The sequence below is a fragment of the Bubalus kerabau genome, chromosome 1, assembly GCF_029407905.1.
Source record: "Bubalus kerabau isolate K-KA32 ecotype Philippines breed swamp buffalo chromosome 1, PCC_UOA_SB_1v2, whole genome shotgun sequence".
Classification (NCBI taxonomy): Eukaryota; Metazoa; Chordata; class Mammalia; order Artiodactyla; family Bovidae; genus Bubalus; species Bubalus kerabau.
The window spans coordinates 19,809,344-19,830,356 of record NC_073624.1 but is presented as its reverse complement, the minus strand read 5'-3'; the positions used below and the strand labels follow the sequence as shown (position 1 = coordinate 19,830,356).

General features: G+C 42.3%; 1 protein-coding gene across 1 annotated transcript in view; it reads left to right on the top strand.

Annotated features, from left to right (window-relative positions):
• Window positions 1–6,090: 6,090 nt before the first annotated feature.
• LOC129644117 (antigen WC1.1-like) overlaps window positions 6,091–21,013 on the top strand; it is a 54,612-nt gene continuing 39,689 nt past the window's right edge. Inside the window, exons 1-2 of the mRNA XM_055569530.1 lie at window positions 6,091–6,163; window positions 14,357–14,686. Coding sequence (XP_055425505.1) covers window positions 6,091–6,163; window positions 14,357–14,686 — 403 coding nt within the window. The remainder of the gene's footprint in view (window positions 6,164–14,356; window positions 14,687–21,013) is intronic.

Here is a 21,013-nt window from a genome sequence, read left to right as displayed (position 1 = left end):
TCTCCACCTTCTGGAACACACAGAAATTCACAGAGTTGGGTAGAGCAGAGAGGGGTTGGGGAAGAAACACAGGCGACCTGGTGGAGAAAAAGGAGAGTCCAAAGGGGAGAGAGCAGTCAAGCCAGTAATCTTGCTCCCAAGTAAAAATGGGTACTGAAGATTGGGTTCTTAAAAGTACAAAATTGATAAAAAATACCAAAAAGCAAAATTTAAAAATCTAGAGTAGAGTTTGAATTTCAAAAATACAATGTTAAAGAAAAGAAGAAGAAAAAGAAAGAGAAAAAAAACCAAAGTCACAAAAATTATTAAAAAAAAATGTAGGTACAAAATTGATAACAAATACCAAAAAGCAAAAATTCAAAATCTCCTTTCGAAGACAATGGGCTGCTTTTCTGGATATCTGATGTCCTCTGCCAGCATTCAGAAGTTGTTTTGTGGAATCTACTTGGTGTTTAAATGTTCTTTTGATGAATTTGTGGGGGAGAAAATGGTCTCCCCGTCCTATTCCTCCGCATCCCAGAACAAGTTTCCCAGGAGGTTTACTGTATTCCTTTGGTGGGATTTTGCTTCTCCAATTCTTCTTGATGTCTTATGCTCTTGTAGATGTCTGCACATTTAAAAAAGCAGTCATCTGTACCAGAATCTATATTTTGATTTCAGTAGGGAAAGCCTTTCGCCTCTGGGTAGGGGAACACTGGAATGTTCAGCAGGGTGCCATAAGCAGAGGCATAAGGTAGCATTGGGCCTGGGAGGACATGAGATCCATTTGGCTCAGACTGCTGATGTCCACAGCATTGACAACGGTGTGGTGTTTTGCAAGTGTTGCAGGGGCTTGCCGTCACTGGAATGGTTGTTGGTATCCTCAACAGTGCCTCTGGCTCCAAAGCCTAGAAATCATGACCAGCAGTGGTGGTGGCCAGAGCCAATGGTGTGCACACATTAGGCTTTAGGGGCCTGTTGCAGGTGCCTCTGTGGGGGGAGATGATGGTTGCAGGTGCTCAGGTTGTGGGAAGGCCTAGGAAGGCAGCAAAGACTGAGACCAACAATGGTTCATTGCTCAAACTCATGTCCATTGAGTTGGTGATGCTATCTGACCATCTGATCCTGTGCTGCTCTTCTTGTCCTTCAGTCTTTCCCAGCATCATGGTCTTTTCCAATGAGTCAGCTCTTTGCACCAGGTGGCTGAAGAATTGGACCTTCAGCCTCAGCATCCGTCTTTCAATCAATATTCAGGGTTGATTCCCTTTAGGATTGACTGGTTTGATCTCCTTGCTGTCCAAAGAACTCTCAAGAGTCTTCTCTAGCACCACAGTTCAAAAGCATCCATTCTTCAGTGCTCAGCCTTATTTATGGTCCAACTCTCATATCCATACATGACTGACTACTCGAAACAATCGTCTGTGCTGTTATTAATTTTTTCAGGGGTAAAATCTGCTGCATCTGTCTGCAGAGAAGGTCACTGTGAACTGTGATTTCTCCTGCCATGTGGTTTCTATTGGTCCTTTGCTCTTCTTTCTTATGCCTAGCCATCTCTATAAGACTGGCTCAGCTTTGCAGGTCTGCGTGAAGTGAACCTGAAGCAGGACTTTCATATGGTGCCCCCCAAAGCCTAGGGACATTGGTTACTTAGCCTGCTCTTACTCTCCTGGTGAGAGAAACTCTGAGTGATGCTGGATGAAGGATGGAATGATGCCACCAAAATGAGAGTGTCTTGGCATAGTCAAGCTTCTTAGAGTACTCCAGATATTTCTGGAGCTGTTTTTATTACTGATCACTTTCTACCTTTTGGTCTTTTTTTTAAGAGGATGGAGGCTGCTGTCTCCTACATCAGCATTTTGTTAATGGCACCTTTGAATCTTTATTCCTTGAGAGACTGGTTTTGAGTGAAGAATTTTAGATTGACAATTTTTTTTTCCTTTCGATAAATTAAAAGTTTCAATCTACTCTACCGTGGCATCTCTTTTTGTTCTTGGGGATTTAGATGTTAGTATAGGTGTTTCTCAATTTTATATACCGAAGGCAGTGGCACCCCACTCCAGTACTCTTGCCTGGAAAATCCATGGATGGAGGAGCCTGGTAGGCTGCAGTCCATGGGGTCGCTAAGAGTCGGACACAACTGAGGGAGTTCACTTTCACTCTTAACTTGCATGCATTGGAGAAGGAAATGGCAACCCACTCCAGTGTTCTTGCCTGGAGAATCCCAGGGATGGGGGAGCCTGGTGGGCTGCGGTCTATGGGGTGGCACAGAATCGGACACGACTGAAGCGACTTAGCAGCAGCAGCAGCAAAGAGATTACTGAACCTCTGAAACCTCCATATTTTCATGGTGATTTGGGAATAATAATGCTACATATTGTATTGCTTTACAGTCCATCAGACTGAATAAACAGTCTAAGTTAAAGAACAGGATTCTTCCTGCTCTTTACTTCTGCACTTCTAATTCAATACAGAAGCTGTTAAACTAAAAATTTTTATAACAAAATTTCTTCCTGCTACAGTTATGTGTGGTTTGAACTGAAAATATGCCAAATGATAAATATATAAACATCCGGACCACATGGCCATATCTGATTAAGACCAGAACAGGAGGCTTCATGGTGTTCACCTGTCAGTGTGCTGAGGTTTGTCTTCTTTATCTTCAGATACACAAAGACACAGTGTTTATACATGTTTAGAACTGGCTGTCTCAGCACTGCTCTTGGAATGGGGCTAGCCTTGTTTCTGGTATTTCAATTTATTGCATTCATTGCAGAAAAGTGTAGAAGTTAACCAATACATAGCTTATACCATTTAATCATATTGAAATATCATTACAACAAGTGACACAACTTGCATTGTGCTGTTAAGTCCTCACATCAAGTTAAAGTATATCTCAAAAGATTTCTTTTGATTGAAATGATTTGTGTGAAATACCTGGCTGACATCCATTCATTCAGGTATACAAGAGACATCATTTAGGATTTTTAATTAACAGGCATCGGGGATAAGGAGGTGAATTAGACCCAGAACTTTACCAAGTCCATTTATAAAGTAAAATTAGCAAGTAAACAACTTAATTCATGAGGTTCACAGTTGGTAAGGTCGAGGTTCGTGAGCAGTAGAACCTCTCTCTGGGGCACAGAGAGAAGGGGTGATGTGTGGAAGACTCACAACTCTGGCCCCAATCACCGTCAGAGCATGTGGTTCCTGGGAGAGTTCTGACAGCTCCAGTCAAGGCTCCAGGTAACAGAATTGTATTCCTGTTCTGGAGTCCTGGGGTTCCTGGGATGGGATGGACAGAGGGGCCCTAATATTGCTTCTCTGCCAAGATGATGTACTATTGTTGACTAGTTATATCTCTTACTAATGCCAACTCATTTAATTCTAACCAAAACTCTGTCATCTATACACAAGTATAACTCTTCTTTTACAGACAAAGCCACTATACAGAGAGTGTAGGGATCCTGTTCAAGGTCACACACATGATATGTGGCTGAGCTCTGAGTCAGGCCAGGCAGACTAGTTCCTGAGCCTGTTCTCCTGACCCCTGAAGTTCACATGGATGCAGCTAGGTTAGTGTCCTCCCTAAAGCTTCCCTCCTTGAAATCTTGGATGAGATGGGACACTGAAATTTCCTTATGTGTCAGAGAAGATAAACCTTCATCAGAGGGTGAGTTGGTCCATGTTGACCTGCATCCCCAGCTCTGGGGTACAGGGTGCTGCCTAGACACAGCCTGCCAGCCCTGGGTTAACCCCTCCTTCCAGCCCACTCCATCCTTATAACAGGGTATGGAGTCCATAACAGTATTTCTCTTGTGAGATCTCAATCCCGAGGTGAGACCATGTGTACCTGGTTCACTAAACACATCCCTGTGTCATCCTGTGGGAGGAATGACTGGACTCTAGGAAGCACGTCCTGTGTTCTAGGTGTTTGTCTGGTGGTTTCTGGTGATGGTGCAGAGACCGTAACTGGGTAAGGAATTGTGACTCTGGGATCCAGGGGGAGTACAGCATCGACTCTAGTGACTGAGCAGATCCTGTTCCTACTCCAGTCCCTGAGTTTGTCTTCTGGTTTTGATATTTATAATCAGTTATTATCACTACTGTTTTAAGCATCCAGAGGAGATGGGGTTCATGTACAGATGGAGGCTTGGAAGTCAGAGGAACACAGGGCAAATAAGTGACTATTGTAAAATAATGGATTAATATTAGCATATTTAAAGGGAGAAAAGCATATGTTCAATTGACCTTTCTCCCTTTTCATTTACCTGAGTCTCAAGGACAGAGAAGCTGTGTCTGCTGACCAGGATGAGGTGTTCTCCCAGTGGGGATGTGACAGGGCTGTGGACTGGTCCACAGCTGCCCTCAGGTGTGGGAGGGGGAGGGTGTGAAGCCGTTTCTGAGCTCTGGTGGGGACTCTGGGGCATGTGTGTCACAGGTGGATCCTTCTCACATTTGTGCTGAAATGATGAGAGTCAGGGTGACGGGTCCTCAGGGTGGGTTTGTGTGGACCACAGAGGGGCATCATGGGGATCTTGAGCCTGAGGGAGTATGAGGAATGAAGGAAGTATGTTAGTGACCTTGAATTTCAATCGGGGAGCTCTATCTTGCATCACTTATGGCCCTACTCTGTCTCTATATTCATCCCTGGGCTACTTTCTGGAGAGCATCTGGGAGCTTCTCTGATCAGTGGAAACAGAACAAGGCAGCAATGGCCACACTGGACATCAGACCCTTCTGCTTGGCTCTGTGCACCCAATCTACCTGGGCTTCCAATCTTGCTGCCACCTTTCCTCTTAGACTAGAATGAATGAACCCTCTTCTGTTTTCTGCTTCACTTGCCTCTTCTTTGCCCCTTGCATGCAGCCACTGTGCAGCAGAATACTTTCTATTTATCCTTCTGTCTGGGGGCAGTTGCTTTAAACTATATTTTACATCTTCTTTAGTTATGGCTTATAATACAAGGGTGTTCTGAATCCTATAAAACCAAACTCTCAATATGCAAAGAGGGACAATGTGAAGTTTTTGTCTTTCTAAGTTATCTTTCTAAGTTATATATTTTCTTCTCTTAGATCCCCAAATCCTATTTTGGCAGGCTAGAGTTGAATGATAACTCCTACTTTCTCTTTGTTTCCTGTAACAGCAATCTCTTTCTCTCTTGAAGCATCATTTGTTGACTAGCTGAGAGGGATATTTCACATAAAATTAATGCAATAAAGGGAAAGGGACTTAGCATGTCTGAAAATCCCTTATAGGGCTTCCCAGGTGGCTCAGCAATAAAGAACCTGCCTGCCAATGCAGGAGACGCAGGAGACGTGGGTTCGATGCCTGGGTTGAGACAATCTGCTCAAGAAGGAAATGGCAACCCACTCCAATATTCTTGCCTAGGAAATCCTGTGGACAGAGGAGCCTTGCGGGTTACAGTCCAGGGGTCACAAAAAGTAGGACACAACTGAGCATATATGCACCTTCTTTGGGACCCAGTCTCCAGATCATTCTGCGAGGAGAAGACCTGCAATCTCATGCACTCAACTTAATGGTTCCCTCCCCACCTTCTCCACGGTCACCTGTGAATTCCTGAAATCCTTGTCCTCATTGTCTGCTGGCCTGAGAAATGTTCTTGTGCTTGAAGCTTTCTTGTAGTACTCTGCTTGATCCTGAGCTCAGTGCTGGGGAAGATCAATGCTTGATACCACCAGTTATTCTCCGTGTTCCAGTGAATTCCACAACCCAACCCTGCAAGATCTTACAGTTCTTGGGGATTGGCCAAGGTAATCAGAGGAAAGAATGGTGCACATAGTTTTTGATGTGACTTTTCTACTCCAGCCCTGGTCAGGGGGCCCTGCTCTCAGGACCACGGAAGCAGGAGGTCAAAGGACCGTGTTGCTCATATAAGGAGATGTTGAAGATTCAGAAGCTCATTGGTGTCTGAGCTGCAGAAAGTGGCAGATGCAGCCTCCGATAGTGCCTGAAATGGTGAGAGGTGTCGCTATTGGCTCCCAGGAGGGAGGGTGTAAGGGGTGGTCTATATATACCCCGGTCGGCACCCTGACGCCTCCTCACAGGCTGATCCTGAAGCTGGGACTGTGACCTTGAGGACGTGGGGTCAGGATGGCTCTGGGCAGACACGTCGCCCTGCAGGGACTCTGTGTCCTCCTCCTCGGCACCGTGGTGGGTGGTCAAGGTAAGAGCTGCCCCTCTGCCCTGGGTCCATACCAGGCAGTGCACACCTTGGTGAAGGGAAAGGTGTCTGTAGCTGTGGAGCTGAGCCTCAGTGTTTTTGACCAAAAAGGAGCCACGCTGACTGTGAATACTTGTCCGTCTCCTGTGGGGGGTCCACTGCTAGTTGTGGCAGATTTTAGAGAGCAGTGAGGTTTGCTGTGAACCGAGCTGGGTCAGCCTGAGTCCCCTCCACTCCCTCAGGGAGCTTCTAGGGCCCAGTGGCTCCCAGTGTGTGGAAGCTCCAGCGACTGACCTCAGCTAGGACTCTGAGCTGTTCCCACACTCTCCACGTGCCTGGTGTGTGAGCACTGCCCCTGGGTCCCCATGTTTCCTGTGTGTATGCTCCTGTAGGCTCTGTGTTTGTGTTTGTGTGTGTGTGTGTGATGGTGAGGAGTGTGTGTGTGAGTGGGTGAGTGAGGAGTGTGTGAAGTTGTGTGTGTGTGGAGTGTGTGTGTGTGTGATTGTGAGGCATGTGTGAGGGTGTGTGAGGAGTGTGTGAGGGTATGTGTGTGTGGAGTGTGTGTGAGAGTATGTGTGTGTGAGGAGTGAGTGAGGAATTTGTGTGTGTGTGTGTGTGTGGAGTCGGAGTGTATGAGGAGTTTGTGTGTATGTGTGTGTGTGTGAGGAGTGTGTGGATCCTGTCTCTGTGAAAGGAACGGAGCTGATGAGCAGGGACTGAGTCCATTGGTCTGTGAAGCACACAGGGTCCCACAGGGCTGGGTGTCCTGGCCACTGCATGTAACCAGATCAGAGATAATGGTGCACCTGCCTGCCTCTCTCTGGCTCCTCTCTCCCCATCCCCCAGGCTCCCCTCTGCTTGTTGCCCTGTCTGCCCAGCACTGGGCTCTGTGAGAGGCTCTGCCTGCTTACCTCACCTGTCCCCACCAGGTGTCCATTACAGAGCAGAAGCCCACCGCCAGGAGAGGGGACCTCTTGTCTGTAGAGATCAGTTGATGTGCAGCCACAGGTGTATGAGTTCCCTAGTCTCTGCCCCGGTCCCTGTGACATTTCCTGATGTGCTGGGGCCCTGGGATGGTCCTTTCCCCTCCCAGGATCTGCTGTGACTCTGTAGGGAGCACTTTCTGCCTCGAGCCCTCTCCTGTTCCTCCCTGGAGCTGGTTTCCCCTGAGTGAGAGGACAGTAGGCGCCAGGGCTGGGGCTGTGGAGAATCTGGTCTCCAGCCTGGAGAAGGCAGCTTTCTCAAAACATTTTATGTTTTGATCTGGCTGAGACTCCATGCAGCCCTATCTCGTCTCAGAGCTCACTGTCATCCCCTAGACCTCAGCCTTGAGTCCACAGCTCTCCTTGGGAAGTCCCCTCCCTCCCCATCTCTGCTCCTTGAGTGCTGGGCAGGTGCTGGTGAAACGTCTCCTTCTGAGGGCTCTGGAGGTCAGAGGTGGGTTTTGGTCGCACAAGGGGGAGATGATGGATGTTTTGATGCATGGCCCCCTCCTCTTACAAGAAAAATTGTAGGAAATTTCATCAGTTGTTTTTTAAGAAGCAAGAATAGTTCACCAAAGCAAGCACTATTTTCATTTTCTTTGAAACAACACCATTCAGAGTTGTCCTATAACATTTTATTCTCCTACTTCATAGTTACAGTAGACTTGCTCCTTGTAGAATAATAGTCTTGGCCTTTCAGAGCACCTGATGATTTCTCACATGTTACAGGAATCTCCACCTTGAAATTCATGATGGGCATTGGCATAAATCTCTCAAATGCAATTGATGCCATTAGACACAAAAATGTGGATCCTCAGGATTAGATAATCTGGCATATATTGTTTTGTATCCTGTTTTTACAATCCAGAATATATTTTGGGCATTTTTCTATATCATTAACTATTCTTTTACACACTAAAGCATTTTATTGTAGAATTAAAAAATACAGGCTATCACAGGGATAGTACTGAATTTTTTAACTGCCTCCAGCTATTTCACTATATGTAGAAATGCAATATGCTCACCTGACCGTCTGTATTGAACATTTAGTTGTTTTCAACATTTTTTTGATATTATGAAAATGTTACTCTGAACTTCCCTGTGTTTAAATGTAGGGCCATCCATGACTGCTTCTCTTAATCATAACTAAGACTCCCTGCTCCTAGTGCAGGGTCCCAGATTTGATCCCTGGTCAGGGAACTAGATTCCACATGTGGCAACTGAGAGTTCGCATCCTGCAGCTAAATATCCTGCATATGGCAACTAAGACCTAGGTGGTCAAATAAATAGATAAATAAACAAATATTTAAATGTTGGGAAAAAAAAGTGGAGTTGCTGCTTTATAGGCTGAGTACCTCTAAGGCTTTAAGGCTTTGTACCTATACCTTTACGGTTTTTGGTACATAGAGATTAATGCTTGCCAGAAATAGCTGCACTGAACTTTAATTCTACAAATGGTGAATGAGAATGTTAGTTTCCACATAGCTTCACCAACTTTGTCTTCTTACGAGGTTCTAAAACCTTAGCCAGTTTGGTAGGCAAATACTGGCATATATTAGCTAATTTAATCCTTCCTTTGTGAATTACTTTGCTGATTGCATTTGTCCTTTTTACCTGGTGATGGCTATCATTTTTGTCATGATTTGTATTGAAGCTCTTTATACTACTACTATCATCTACTGCAACAACCTACAGTGCACTTACTTATATGAACTCGTTTGAGCACACAAGAGTCCAATAAGCAGAATATAATTTTATCCACCAAACGGATCACTGAGGCAAAGCAAAGTCACTTGCCCAAGATGAGTCAGTTGTAAGAAACAGAGGTAAGACTTGAAACCAAGCAGTTGGGGTGCAAGTCCCTGTCCTTTGAATTACATTATGTATAGACTGAAGACGCTTCCTTCAGTTTACTGTTTGATTTTTTTGGCTGTACCAAACCAGACCAGGAATCAAGCCTGTGTTACCTTCATTGGAAGTGCAGAGTCCTAATTGTTGGACCATCAGGGAAGTCCCTCACGGAAGTTTCTAATAACATTAATTTCCTGTTAAAATTTCCAGTTTTTGTTTCCACTTTCAGAGCCTTGTCAAGCATGTTCTTGCCCACCTCAAATTTAAATAAATTATTTTTATCTGTAATAATTTTATGAATATATTTAAATGTGTAAATACTAAATAATTGTGTAAGTTATTTTATATATGATATGATATTCTACCTAATTTTATTTTTCCCAATGTCATTCCTGAATTATTTCTTTTTCTTTTCTTACTGATTTGAATGCCATAAATGTGCTAAATTATATCATTTCCATACCTTCTTTTCAGAATTTATTTAGACTTTCATTGCACAAATGTTTATTGATTTAAAGATCGGTTTGTGGGGCATTCAATCCATACCCTTTGCAATTCACCAGATGCTGAGGCCCTAATGATGGTGAATAAAGCTCCCTAGTCCATATTAACTGATAGTCTAGTGAAGCTGGACACTAAAACTAGAAATTATAATAAACTCAGATAAGTGTCATCAGTGGGGACCCCAGCAGGGTGTTTTTTTTTTTTTTCCCAATGAGTTGGCTCTTCTCATCAAGTGGCCAAAGTACTGGAGCTTCAACTTCAGTATCAGTCCTTCCAATGAATATTTAGGGTTCATTTCTTTTAGGATTGACTGGTTCGATTTCCTGACAGTCCAAGGCACTTTCAAAACAAATGGGACCTAATTAACCTTAAAAGCTTCTGCACATCAAAGGAAACTATTAGCAAGGTGAAAAGACAGCCTTCAGAATGGGAGAAGATAATAGCAAATGAAGCAACTGACAAAAAACTAATCTCAAAAATATACAAGCAACTCCTACAGCTCAACTCCAGAAAAATAAATGACCCAATCAAAAAATGGGCCAAAGAACTAAATAGACATTTCTCCAAAGAAGACATACCGATGGCTAACAAACACATGAAAAGATGCTCAACATCACTCATTATCAGAGAAATGCAAATCAAAACCACTATGAGGTACCATTTCACACCCGTCAGAATGGCTGCGATCCAAAAGTCTACAAGTAATAAATGCTGGAGAGGGTGTGGACAAAAGGGAACCCTCTTACACTGTTGGTGGGAATGCAAACTAGTACAGCCACTATGGAGAACAGTGTGGAGATTCCTTAAAAAACTGGAAATAGAACTGCCTTATGATCCAGCAATCCCACTGCTGGGCATACACACTGAGGAAACCAGAAGGGAAAGAGACATGTGTACCCCAATGTTCATCGCAGCACTGTTTATAATAGCCAGGACATGGAAGCAACCTAGATGTCCAACAGCAGATGAATGGATAAGAAAGCAGTGGTACATATACACAATGGAGTATTACTCAGCCATTAAAAAGAATACATTTGAATCAGTTCTAATGAGGTGGATGAAACTGGAGCCTATTATACAGAGTGAAGTAAGCCAGAAAGAAAAACACCAATACAGTATACTAACGCATATATATGGAATTTAGAAAGATGGTAGCAATAACCCTGTGTACAAGACAGCAAAAGAGACACTGATGTATAGAACAGTCTTATGGACTCTGAGAGAGAGGGAGAGGGTGGGAAGATTTGGGAGAATGGCATTGAAACATGTAAAATATCATGTATGAAACGAGTTGCCAGTCCAGGTTCGATGCACGATCCTGGATGCTTGGGGCTGGTGCACTGGGACGACCCAGAGGGATGGAATGGGGAGGGAGGAGGGAGGAGGGTTCAGGATGGGGAACACATGTATACCTGTGGCGGATTCATTTGGATATTTGGCAAAACTAATACAATTATGTAAAGTTTAAAAATAAAAAAAAAAAAAAAAAAAAAAAAGAATCTTCTCCAACACCACAGTTCAAAAGCATCAATTCTTCGGTGCTGCTTCCCGGGTGGTGCTAGTGGTAAAGGACCCGCCTGCCAATGCAGGAGACATAAGAGATGCAGTTTCGATCCCTGGGTTGGGAAGATCCCCTGAAGATGGAAATGACAATCCACTCCAGTATTCTTGCCTGGGGAATCCCATGGATAGAGAAACCTGGCAGGCTGTGGTCCAAAGGGTCACAAAGAGTTGGACACTACTGAAACGACTTAGCATGCATGCACGCAGCTTTCTTTATAGTTCAACTCTCACATCCATACTTGACCACAGGAAAAAACACAGCTTTGACTATATGGACTTTTGTTGGCAAAGTGATGTCTCTGTTTTTTAATATGCTGACTAGGTTTGTTATGACTTTTCTTCCAAAGAGCAAGTGTCTTTTAATTTCGTGGCTGCAGTCATTGTCCACAGGGATTTTGGAACCCAAGAAAATAAAATCTGTCACTACTTCCAATTTTTCCCCATTGGATTTAGTTCAGATGACCATTTCAAGTATTAAAAGCTGAGAAATATATTTCAAGCTCCCATTATTATTATTCCTATCTTTTTTTCCCTTGCATTGGCAAAAGTTTTTTTTTCTCTATATATAGTTTTCTTATCTATTGTTTCCAGCTTTATTGGAAGGTGATCACCAAATAATAGGATATAAGTGAAAGGTGTATAGTATGATGACTTGAAATACATATGTATATATTCTCCAATGAAGACATACAGGTGTCCAAAAAACACATGAAAAGATGCTGAACATCACTAATTAACAGAGAAATGCAAATCAAAAGTACAATGAGGCATCACCTCACAACAGTCAGAATTGGCTATCATCAAAAATTCTACAAACGATAAATGCTGGGGATGGTGTGGAAAAAAAGGGACTCAACCAAGAGCAGACTCATTGGAGATGCTGGGAAACATTGAAGACAAGAGGAGAAGGAGGTGGCAGAGGAGGAAATGGTTAGATAGCATCACCAACTCGATAAACATGAATTTGAGCAAGCTTCAGGACATAGTAGAGGACAGGTGAGCCTGGAGTGTGTCAGTCCATGAATTCACAAAGAGTTAGACATGACTTAGCAACTGAACAACAACAAATAACTGATTCACTTTGCCGTACAGAGGAAATACGACATTGTAAGGCAACTATACTCCAATAAAAATTAATTTTAAAAGGATACAAATGAACTTATTTACAAAACAGAAGCAGACTTACAGATATCCAAAACAACTTATGGTTACACAAGAGGAAATGTTGGGAGTTGGGGAGAGGGATGAATCAGGAATTTGAAATTAACACCTTACTATATATACGATAAATAATCAACGTGGACCTACTGTATAGCACAGGGAAGTCTAATCAGTATTCTGTGATAAACTATAAGAGAAAAAAATCTAAAAAAGAAAGTTTACATGTATTAAAATATATAACCAAGTCACTTTACTGTACACCTGAAACTAACACAACATTGTAAATCAACTATACTCCAAAAATTAAAGTATTAAAAAAGAAATACATATATATTTTGAAACTATTAGCATAATTAAGTTAGTTAATACATTTATCACATCACATAGTTGCTGTGTGTATGTTATGAGACCTTTTAAGATTGACTTTATTCAGTTCAGTTCAGTTCAGTTCAGTCCAGTCACTCAGTCATGTCCGACTCTTTGCAACCCCATGAATCGCAGCACGCCAGGCCTCCCTGTCCATCACCAACTCCCAGAGTTCACCCAGACTCACGTCCATCGAGTCAGTGATGCCATCCAGCCATCTCGTCCTGTCGTCCCCTTCCTCTCATGCCCCAAATCCTTCCCAGTGTTAGGGTCTTTTCCGATGAGTCAACTCTTTGCATGAGGTGGTCAAAGTATTGGAGTTTCAGCTTCAACATTAGTCCTTCCAATGAACACCCAGGACTGATCTCCTTTAGGATGGACTGGTTGGATCTTCTTGCAGTCCAAGGGACTCTCAAGAGTCTTCTCCAGCACAACAGTTCAAAAGCATCAGGTCTATAGATTACTTTGAGCAGTATAGACATTTTAGCACTATTAATTCTAAATTAATTAGACCTTTGTAGGCAAAGTAATGTCTCTGCTTTTAAATATACTATCTAGGTTGGTCATAACTTTCTTTCCAAGGAGTAGGTGTCTTTTAATTTCATGGCTTCAATCACCATCTGCAGTGGTTTTAGAGCCCCCCAAAATAAAGTCTGACACTCTTTCCACTGTTTCCCCATCTATTTGCCATGAAGTGATGGGACCAGATGCCATGACCTTAGTTTTGTGAATGTTCTGAATGTTGAGCTTTAAGTCAACTTTTTCACTGTCCTCTTTCACTTTCATCAAGAGGCTTTTTAGTTCCTCTTCACTTTCTGCCATAAGGGTGGTATTGTCTGCTATTGATACTTCTCCCGGCAAATTTGATTCCACCTCGTGCTTCTTCCAGCCCAGTGTTTCTCATGATGTACTCTGCATATAAGTTAAATAAGCAGGGTGACAATATACAGCCTTGACATACTCCTTTTCCTATTTGGAACCAGTCTGTTGTTCCATGTCCAGTTCTAACTGTTGCTTCCTGACCTGCATATATGTTTCTCAAGAGACAGGTCAGATGGTCTGGTGTTCCCATCTCTTTAAGAATTTTCCACAGTTTATTGTGAGCCACACGGTCAAAGGCTTTGGCATAGTCAGTAAAGCAGAAATAAAACAGAGAGAGATAGGTCACCAAAGGGAAACCAGAGTCATCTTGAAACCTAATCACTTAAGTGACATCTTATCACTTTTGCCAAATTCCATTTGTTATGTGCATGTTACTAGATACATTCAAGTGTGGGGATTACACAAGGATGTGAACACCAGGTGACAGGAACGATCAGGACACTGTAGAGCCTGTTGCCTGAGCCCTCTGTTCCTGAGCTGGAAGAGATGCTCCCTATGGACAGGGAAGGAGAGGGAGGATTCCTCCCTGGATCCTGGGCCATGAGCTGTAACTGAGACAGGGAAGCTGGGCCCTAGGCACCTTGGGCACATCTACAGGGAGGGCAGCATCCAGAGTCTCTGGAGGCTTGTCCTCGGTGGTGTCCCTGGAGCTGGTTCTACAGGCTCCTGAGAAACACCTGGTGCCTGCCTTCCTGCTCCAGGTTCAGTGATGGAACATTGGGGGCTTAGAGTTGACCATGTGGGAATATTTATACCATAAAAGTCATCAAATGCAGGGATTTTTTTTTCCCCTCAGAGAGATTTTTTTTTTTTTTAATACTTACCAGCACGCCACTGCAATTTCTCTTAAAATCTCTCCTCTGGTCTGTGTCTGTCTCTCTTGCAGTTTTGGAGCTGAGGCTGAAGGACGGAGCCCACCGCTGTGAGGGGAGAGTGGAAATGAAGTACAAAGGAGAATGGGGCACAGTGTATATTGAGTACTGGCTCATAGAAACTGTAGAAGAGGTGTGCAGACAACTGGAATGTGGAGTTGCCATTGATGCTCCCAGAGGGTCTTATTTTGGACCAAGACTTGGCCCCATTTGGTTTTTATATGTTTCTTGTGAGAGTAGAGAGGTTGAATCAACTTTGAGTCTCTCTGAGTGTGTTCATATTGATTTTAAAAACTATAATGACACCTTCTCTCATGACCAGGATATTGGAGCAGTCTGCTCAGGTAAGGCCTGTCTGATCTGGGAGGGGTTCCCAGTAGGAAACACCTCTGTCTCATTCACGGAATGACCATGGGGAAACCAGATCACATGCTTTAGAGCACCCTTCGGGGAAGACTCTGGTCACACTTGATTCTTAGAGCATTAGGTTCTCAAAGGGATTAAGGGTTTGCTTGGCCCTGGACAGTAAAAACTTCAGACTTGTGGACAGCTGGACTCTTCAGATCTCTGTGATGTGTCATAAGAGGCGGGGAGGTGAGGTCAAATGTTACAAACAGGTACAACTGCTGGGTTATACTTTTATAAAATGATGTGACAGATTAGTTTCATCATGATTGTTTTTTATTCTATTGAGATGGCCAGTCAGGTTTGGCCACTAGAGAGGGCATAAGAGAGGGCAAGCATAGTTTATTACACTCTCTGGTCTTAAAGAAACAGAGTCAGCAGAGGTATGAAGGGATCATATCAGGGAGGCTGCAAGGAGGTTGACTCAACAAAGCATGAGAAGCCAAAAGAGAGAGTGAAGACACATGGAGAAGTGACAACACCTGGAGTCAGGGTCAACACAAGGAAAAGGCATGAGAGGATTTCAGTGGTGCATTTGAAGGTCCTAGGTCACAGTCAGGGCAAGAAGGAGTTTTTGTGGCAGGAGCTAGTCTCATCACCTGGCCACCTCGGTGGGGAGCTCACATTCTGTTTGTGGGGTTGTTGAAGGAGAACCAAAATATGAAGCTTGGAAATTAACAGCACAGTAGCTGACGCACATCAAGTGTAACAGTCAGTGAGGCTAATAGGACCTGAAGTGACTCATGAGAAGTGCTCAGTGCTAAGCACATTGGATTGTGCCAAGGTGGAGACAGTAAAGATAGCAGTGAGACTAGGGTATGAGTAGGTGGTCAGTTTCCAGTGGTTATTTCAATGGTGGAAGATCTAGATGCTTTACACATTAATCCCATCAGACCAGGTGGACTAGAGGAAAAGTCAGATATCATAGTGAATTCCTAATGTAGGTAGTTGAGTCTTTAAAAATGGTCAGCCATCTGGTGGGTGAGACAGGGGGAGACCTGAGAATATTTGCAGTACATTTCTAGCAGCTCATGGCTAATCAGCTCTTTTGGGGAAGATCACCGGAAAAGTGACTTTTCCAGTCTCACCCTCAGAAGATCTTTGATGATACTAGTTGAGATCCCTAAGAAAAGAATTACTTTCATTTTAAGCTACTTTATTGAGGTATGACTGACATACAAAAAGCTGTATATATTTAATGAATACAACTTAGAACTTTGGGAGGTAAGTATACATCTGTGAAATCATTACCATGATTGATGCAAAAACATATTTATCACTGCAAATGTTTTCTTCTGTTATTATTATTAAAAATAATTAGTTTCAAGGGGCATTTGAGTTTCAGATAGGAATTTTTTGTTTTAAGAAAATTTGTTTTCTGGCATTTCAAGTAACATTTCTATTGTCATGATGCCCGAATCATGGTTTCAACTGCAGATAAACTTGTGGAAACACTACATGGGTTTCCACCTTATTCTGATAAATCAGCATCTGACTAAAAATGCAGTGTGTGGTGCTGTAAGTTTATGTGATGTTGGAGCTCCTAATGTTACTGTTTTGAGAAAATCAATTTTTCAATATTAATTTCAGTTAGGATACACTTAAAAATTAACAGGGTGATATGGCATTTTAAACTTGATTATGGTTTTTACTCCCTAACGCTGCTCTAATTTAGACTTTCACATGTTTATGAACTGTTCCAGTTTTTTTGTGCTAATCTCTTTGTCAGTTTCTTCCCTCTGGTCAATCCCTTCTATATTTTCAGAAACATGTTTTAGTGAAGGCAGGTCAAAGTGGTGACACAGGAGAAGTAAGAAGAGAATAGCATGTCTGTTCCAATTCTCTAATTGAAACTGAAGTCTTGGAGTTTTTTCTCAGTTTTAGGAAAGTGGTGTGAAAGAGAATTTCACCCTCTTTATCAGATTGTTGAAAGTGAAGTACTGTTTTTAGGATAAATCCAGAGTAGAAATCATTTCTGAGCTCTGTGGAAGAGCTGACATTGGAGGACTGCAATTTTCTTAATGGGAAGTTTTTAAGAAACTTCAGTTTTTTTCAGATTTTCCATTTTTTGTGCTTTCAGATATTGGTAGTTGTATTTTCAAGGAAAGACATGGCAAGGACCTAACAGACATGCTGCTGCTGCTGCTGCTGCTAAGTTGCTTCAGTCGTGTCCAATTCTGTGCGACCCCATAGATGGCAGCCCCCCAGGCTCCCCCATCCCTGGGATTCTCCAGGCAAGAACACTGGAGTGGGTTGCCATTTCCTTCTCCAATGCATGAAAGTGAAAAGTGAAAGTGAAGTCGCTCAGTCGTGTCTGACTCTTAGCGACCCCATGGACTGCAGCCTACTAGGCTCCTCCGTCCATGGGATTTGCCAGGCAAGAATATTGGAGTGGGGTGCCATTGCTTTCTCCGAAGTGGGCCTTAGGAAGCATTAAGATGAAAAAAGCTAGTGAAGGTGATGGAATTCCAGCTGAGCTAGTTCAAATCCTAAAAGATGACGCTGTTAGAGTGCTGCACTCAATATGCCAGCAAATTTGGAAAACTCAGCAATGGAGTTTCACAGGACTGGAAAAGATCAGGTTGTTTTCTTTTCATTCCGAAAGATGGACAATTCCAAGAAAGTTTAAAGTTCCATACAACTGCACTCATTTCATATGCTAGCAAGGTAATACTCAAAATCCTTCAAGCTAGGCTTCAACTGTACACGAACTGAGAACTTCCAGATGTACATGCTGGATTTAGAAAAGGAAGAGGAACCAGAGATCAGATTTCCAACATCTGTTGGATCATAGAAAAAGCAATTTAATTCCAGAAAAAAAATCTACTTCTGCTTTATTGACTATGATAAATCTTTTGATGTTGTGTGCATCACAACAAACTGTAGAAAATTCTTAAAAAGGTGGGAATATCAGACTACCTTACCTGTCAAGAAGTAGCAGTTAGAACCAAACATGGAACAATGGACTGGTTCAACACAGGAAAAGGAGTATGACAAGGCTGTATGTTGTCACCCGCTTATTTAATTTATATGCAGAGTACATCATGTGAGATGCTGGACTGGATGAAGCACAAGCTGGAATCAAGATATTCAGGAGAAATATCAACAACCTCAGATATGCAGATGTTATTGCTCTAGTGATAGAAAGTGAAGAGGAACTAAAGAACCCCTTGATGAAGGTGAAAGGAGGGTGAGAAAGCTGACTTAAAACACAACATTCAAAAACTAAGATCAGTTTATGGTCACATCACCCTGAACATGCCCGATATTGTTAAAAAACTAAGATCATGGCATCCAGTCCCATCACTTCATGGCAAATGTGCAGTGCTAAGTCGCTTCAGTTGTGTCCAACTCTGTGCAAATGTATGGACTGTAGCCTGCCAGGCTCCTCTGTTCATGGGATTTTCCAGGCAAGAATACTGAAGTGGGTTTCCATTTCCTCCTCCAGGGAATCTTCCCAGGATGGAAGGTAATCAAACCCACATCTCTTATGTCTACCTGCATTGGTAGGAAGGTTCTTTACCACTGGCATCACTTGGAAAGCAAATATATGGGGGAGAAATGGAAACAGTGGCAGATTTTATTTTCTTGGGCTCCAAAAGCACTGCAGACGGTGACTTCAACCATGAAATTAAAAGATGCTTGCTCCTTGGAAGAAAAGCTATGATAAACCTAGACAGCATATTAAAAAGCAGAAACATCACTTTGCTGACAAAGGTCAAAGCTATGTTTTTTTTCCAGTAGTCCAGTATGGATGTGAGAGTTGGACCATAAAGAAGACTGAGCACCAAAGAATTAATGTTTTTGAACTGTGGTGCTGGAGAAGACTTTTGAGAATCCCTTGGACAACAAGGAGATCAAACCAGTCAATCCTAAAGGAAATCAACCTTGAATATTCATTGAAAGGACTGATGCTGAAGCTCAAGTTGCAATACTTTGACCACCTGATGTGAAGAGCCAACTCATTGGACTAGACCCTGATGCTTGGAAAGACTGAGAGCAGGAGGAGAAGGGGGGCTACAGAGGATGAGATGGTCGGATGGCATCACTGACTCAATGGATATAAATCTGAGCAAACTCCAGAAGATAGTGAACGACAGGGAAGCCATGGGTGCTGCAGTCCACAGGGTCGCAGGTCCCAGAATGGATATGACTTAGCGACTGAACAACAATGTATCTTTTAAATATTGGTAAGATCTAAAGTGATAACCTCCCTTTCATTCTTTGCCGGGGTCCAGCCCCGGTGGATCCAGGGAATTCGAAGGGGAGACGGCATCGGCGAGGATCAGGAAACAATTGCTTAATTAAAAGTTAATTAAGGATATAAAGAGTGGTTAAATAAGGATAGCTCAGTGAGGAAATTCAGTGGAAAAAAGAGGCTGAAATAAGGATAGCTCAGTGAGGAAATTCAGTGGAGAAAAGAGGCTGAAATAAGGATAGCTCAGTGAGGAAATTCAGTGGAGAAAAGAGGCTGAAATAAGGATAGCTCAGTGAGGAAATTCAGTGGAGAAAAGAGGCTGAATAATTCAGCCAGAAGGTGAGAGAAAGAACAACATGGGGAGACCAAGCTTCAGTGAACAAGGCCCGCACTTTATTTTCCAAAGTAGTTTTTATACCTTAAGTTATGGATAGAGGATAATGGGGGAAGGGGTAGAGTCATGCAGTAAGCCAGGCTTTCTTCCTGCAAACTTATCATATGCAAAAGTTTAGGTGATTTGCATCATCTTCTGGCCCCGAGGCCTGTTAACATTTTAAGACCCTTTCTTCAGAAAACTTATTTTTCTCTAAAGGTGATTAGTCAGGCGCCACCCTCCAAAAGCATTAAAGTTGCATTCCTATAGGGCAAAGGTGTGGTGGACTATAACAAGAAAAAGAATTAACTCAAGGGCCCAAGGTTACAAACATTAAAGCTACTACTTACACCAATTATATTAATCAATACACTGCCAGGAACACGGCAGGTAAGGGATATGGAGACGTAGCAGCAAACATTGGCCCAAGAAGTGAAAAACCCTTCACCAATACAATTTCTAATCAATCTTTTACCTGCTCAAAGGACTCTGTATTTAGACAGTTTAGAACATCTCATGCCTCTCACAGTTGGGAGGCTCTGAGCAATCACATGTGGCCGGAAAAACCTTTTCAGGCAGGCTAGAGGACTTCCAAAGGAGTTTGTAGGTTGAAACACTATCACACCCAGGAACTTTATTAACTGGAGCTGTAAGTTAACTCTTTTTTTCAGAGAAAGGTAGTGGGGGACAGCCCCCAGTAAAGTCAGAGGTGTAGGTGAGAGCACAAAGCAGAAAGTAGGCAGACTCTGGTTTTGGCGGTAGATGCTCAAGAATTTCCAGGGGGACTTCTGAGGCTCGATCCCGCCTTTGCGTATGCCAAGCCTCTTTCCTCATGACCTTTGCCACGGGTGGAGCTCCTGCTCCCAGCAATTCTTGGTGTCGTTAAATTTGTGTTCTCTTAGTTTTTCTTGATTGAATTTTCTGCTAGAGGATTATCAGTTTCATTAGCCTTTCAAAAAGAATTACCAGGTGAATTTGTTGATTTTCTTTATTGTGTATGTTTCCTATTTCATTGATTTCTATTAGTTTTTGTTCTTCTCGTTTGGTTTTGATTTGCTGTATTTTTATAGATTCTTGAGGTGGAATCTTAGATCATTTGCTCTCAGTTTTCTTTTCTTTTCTAATGTGAGCCTCAAGGAAGCATTAGTGCTGTAAATTTTCCTCTAAACACCATTTCAGTTGCTTCTCACTGATTTTGAAACTACATAATTTCTTTTGTATTTTATCATCACGAAATGTACTTTTCTCTCTGAATATATTCTTTATCCTATAGGCTTACTTTGTATAATATTAATATATATAATACAGCTTTCTCTAATCAGTGTTTGCATGGTATATCTTTGTGACCCTATGTTTCTGTGTTTATGCAGTGTTTGATTTTGTCTTACTTAACAATTATTTATATACTTGTGTTTAAGTTTACTAGCTTGCTGTTTGTTTTATGCTTTTTTGTTCCTATTTTAATCTTTAATTGAGCATTTTAATACTCTATTTTATGTACTCTGTTGGTTTATTGGTTACATCTCTTTTTGCAGAGCTTATCATAATGTTGAAAATATTGCTCTTTAATCATGTTTTTATTTAGATATCATGTTACTTAATAGATAATGTAAGACCTTATTATAGTATACTTCTATTTCCCTATTCTTGTTATTTATGTTACTATTGTCATATATTCTACTAATAAATATATTA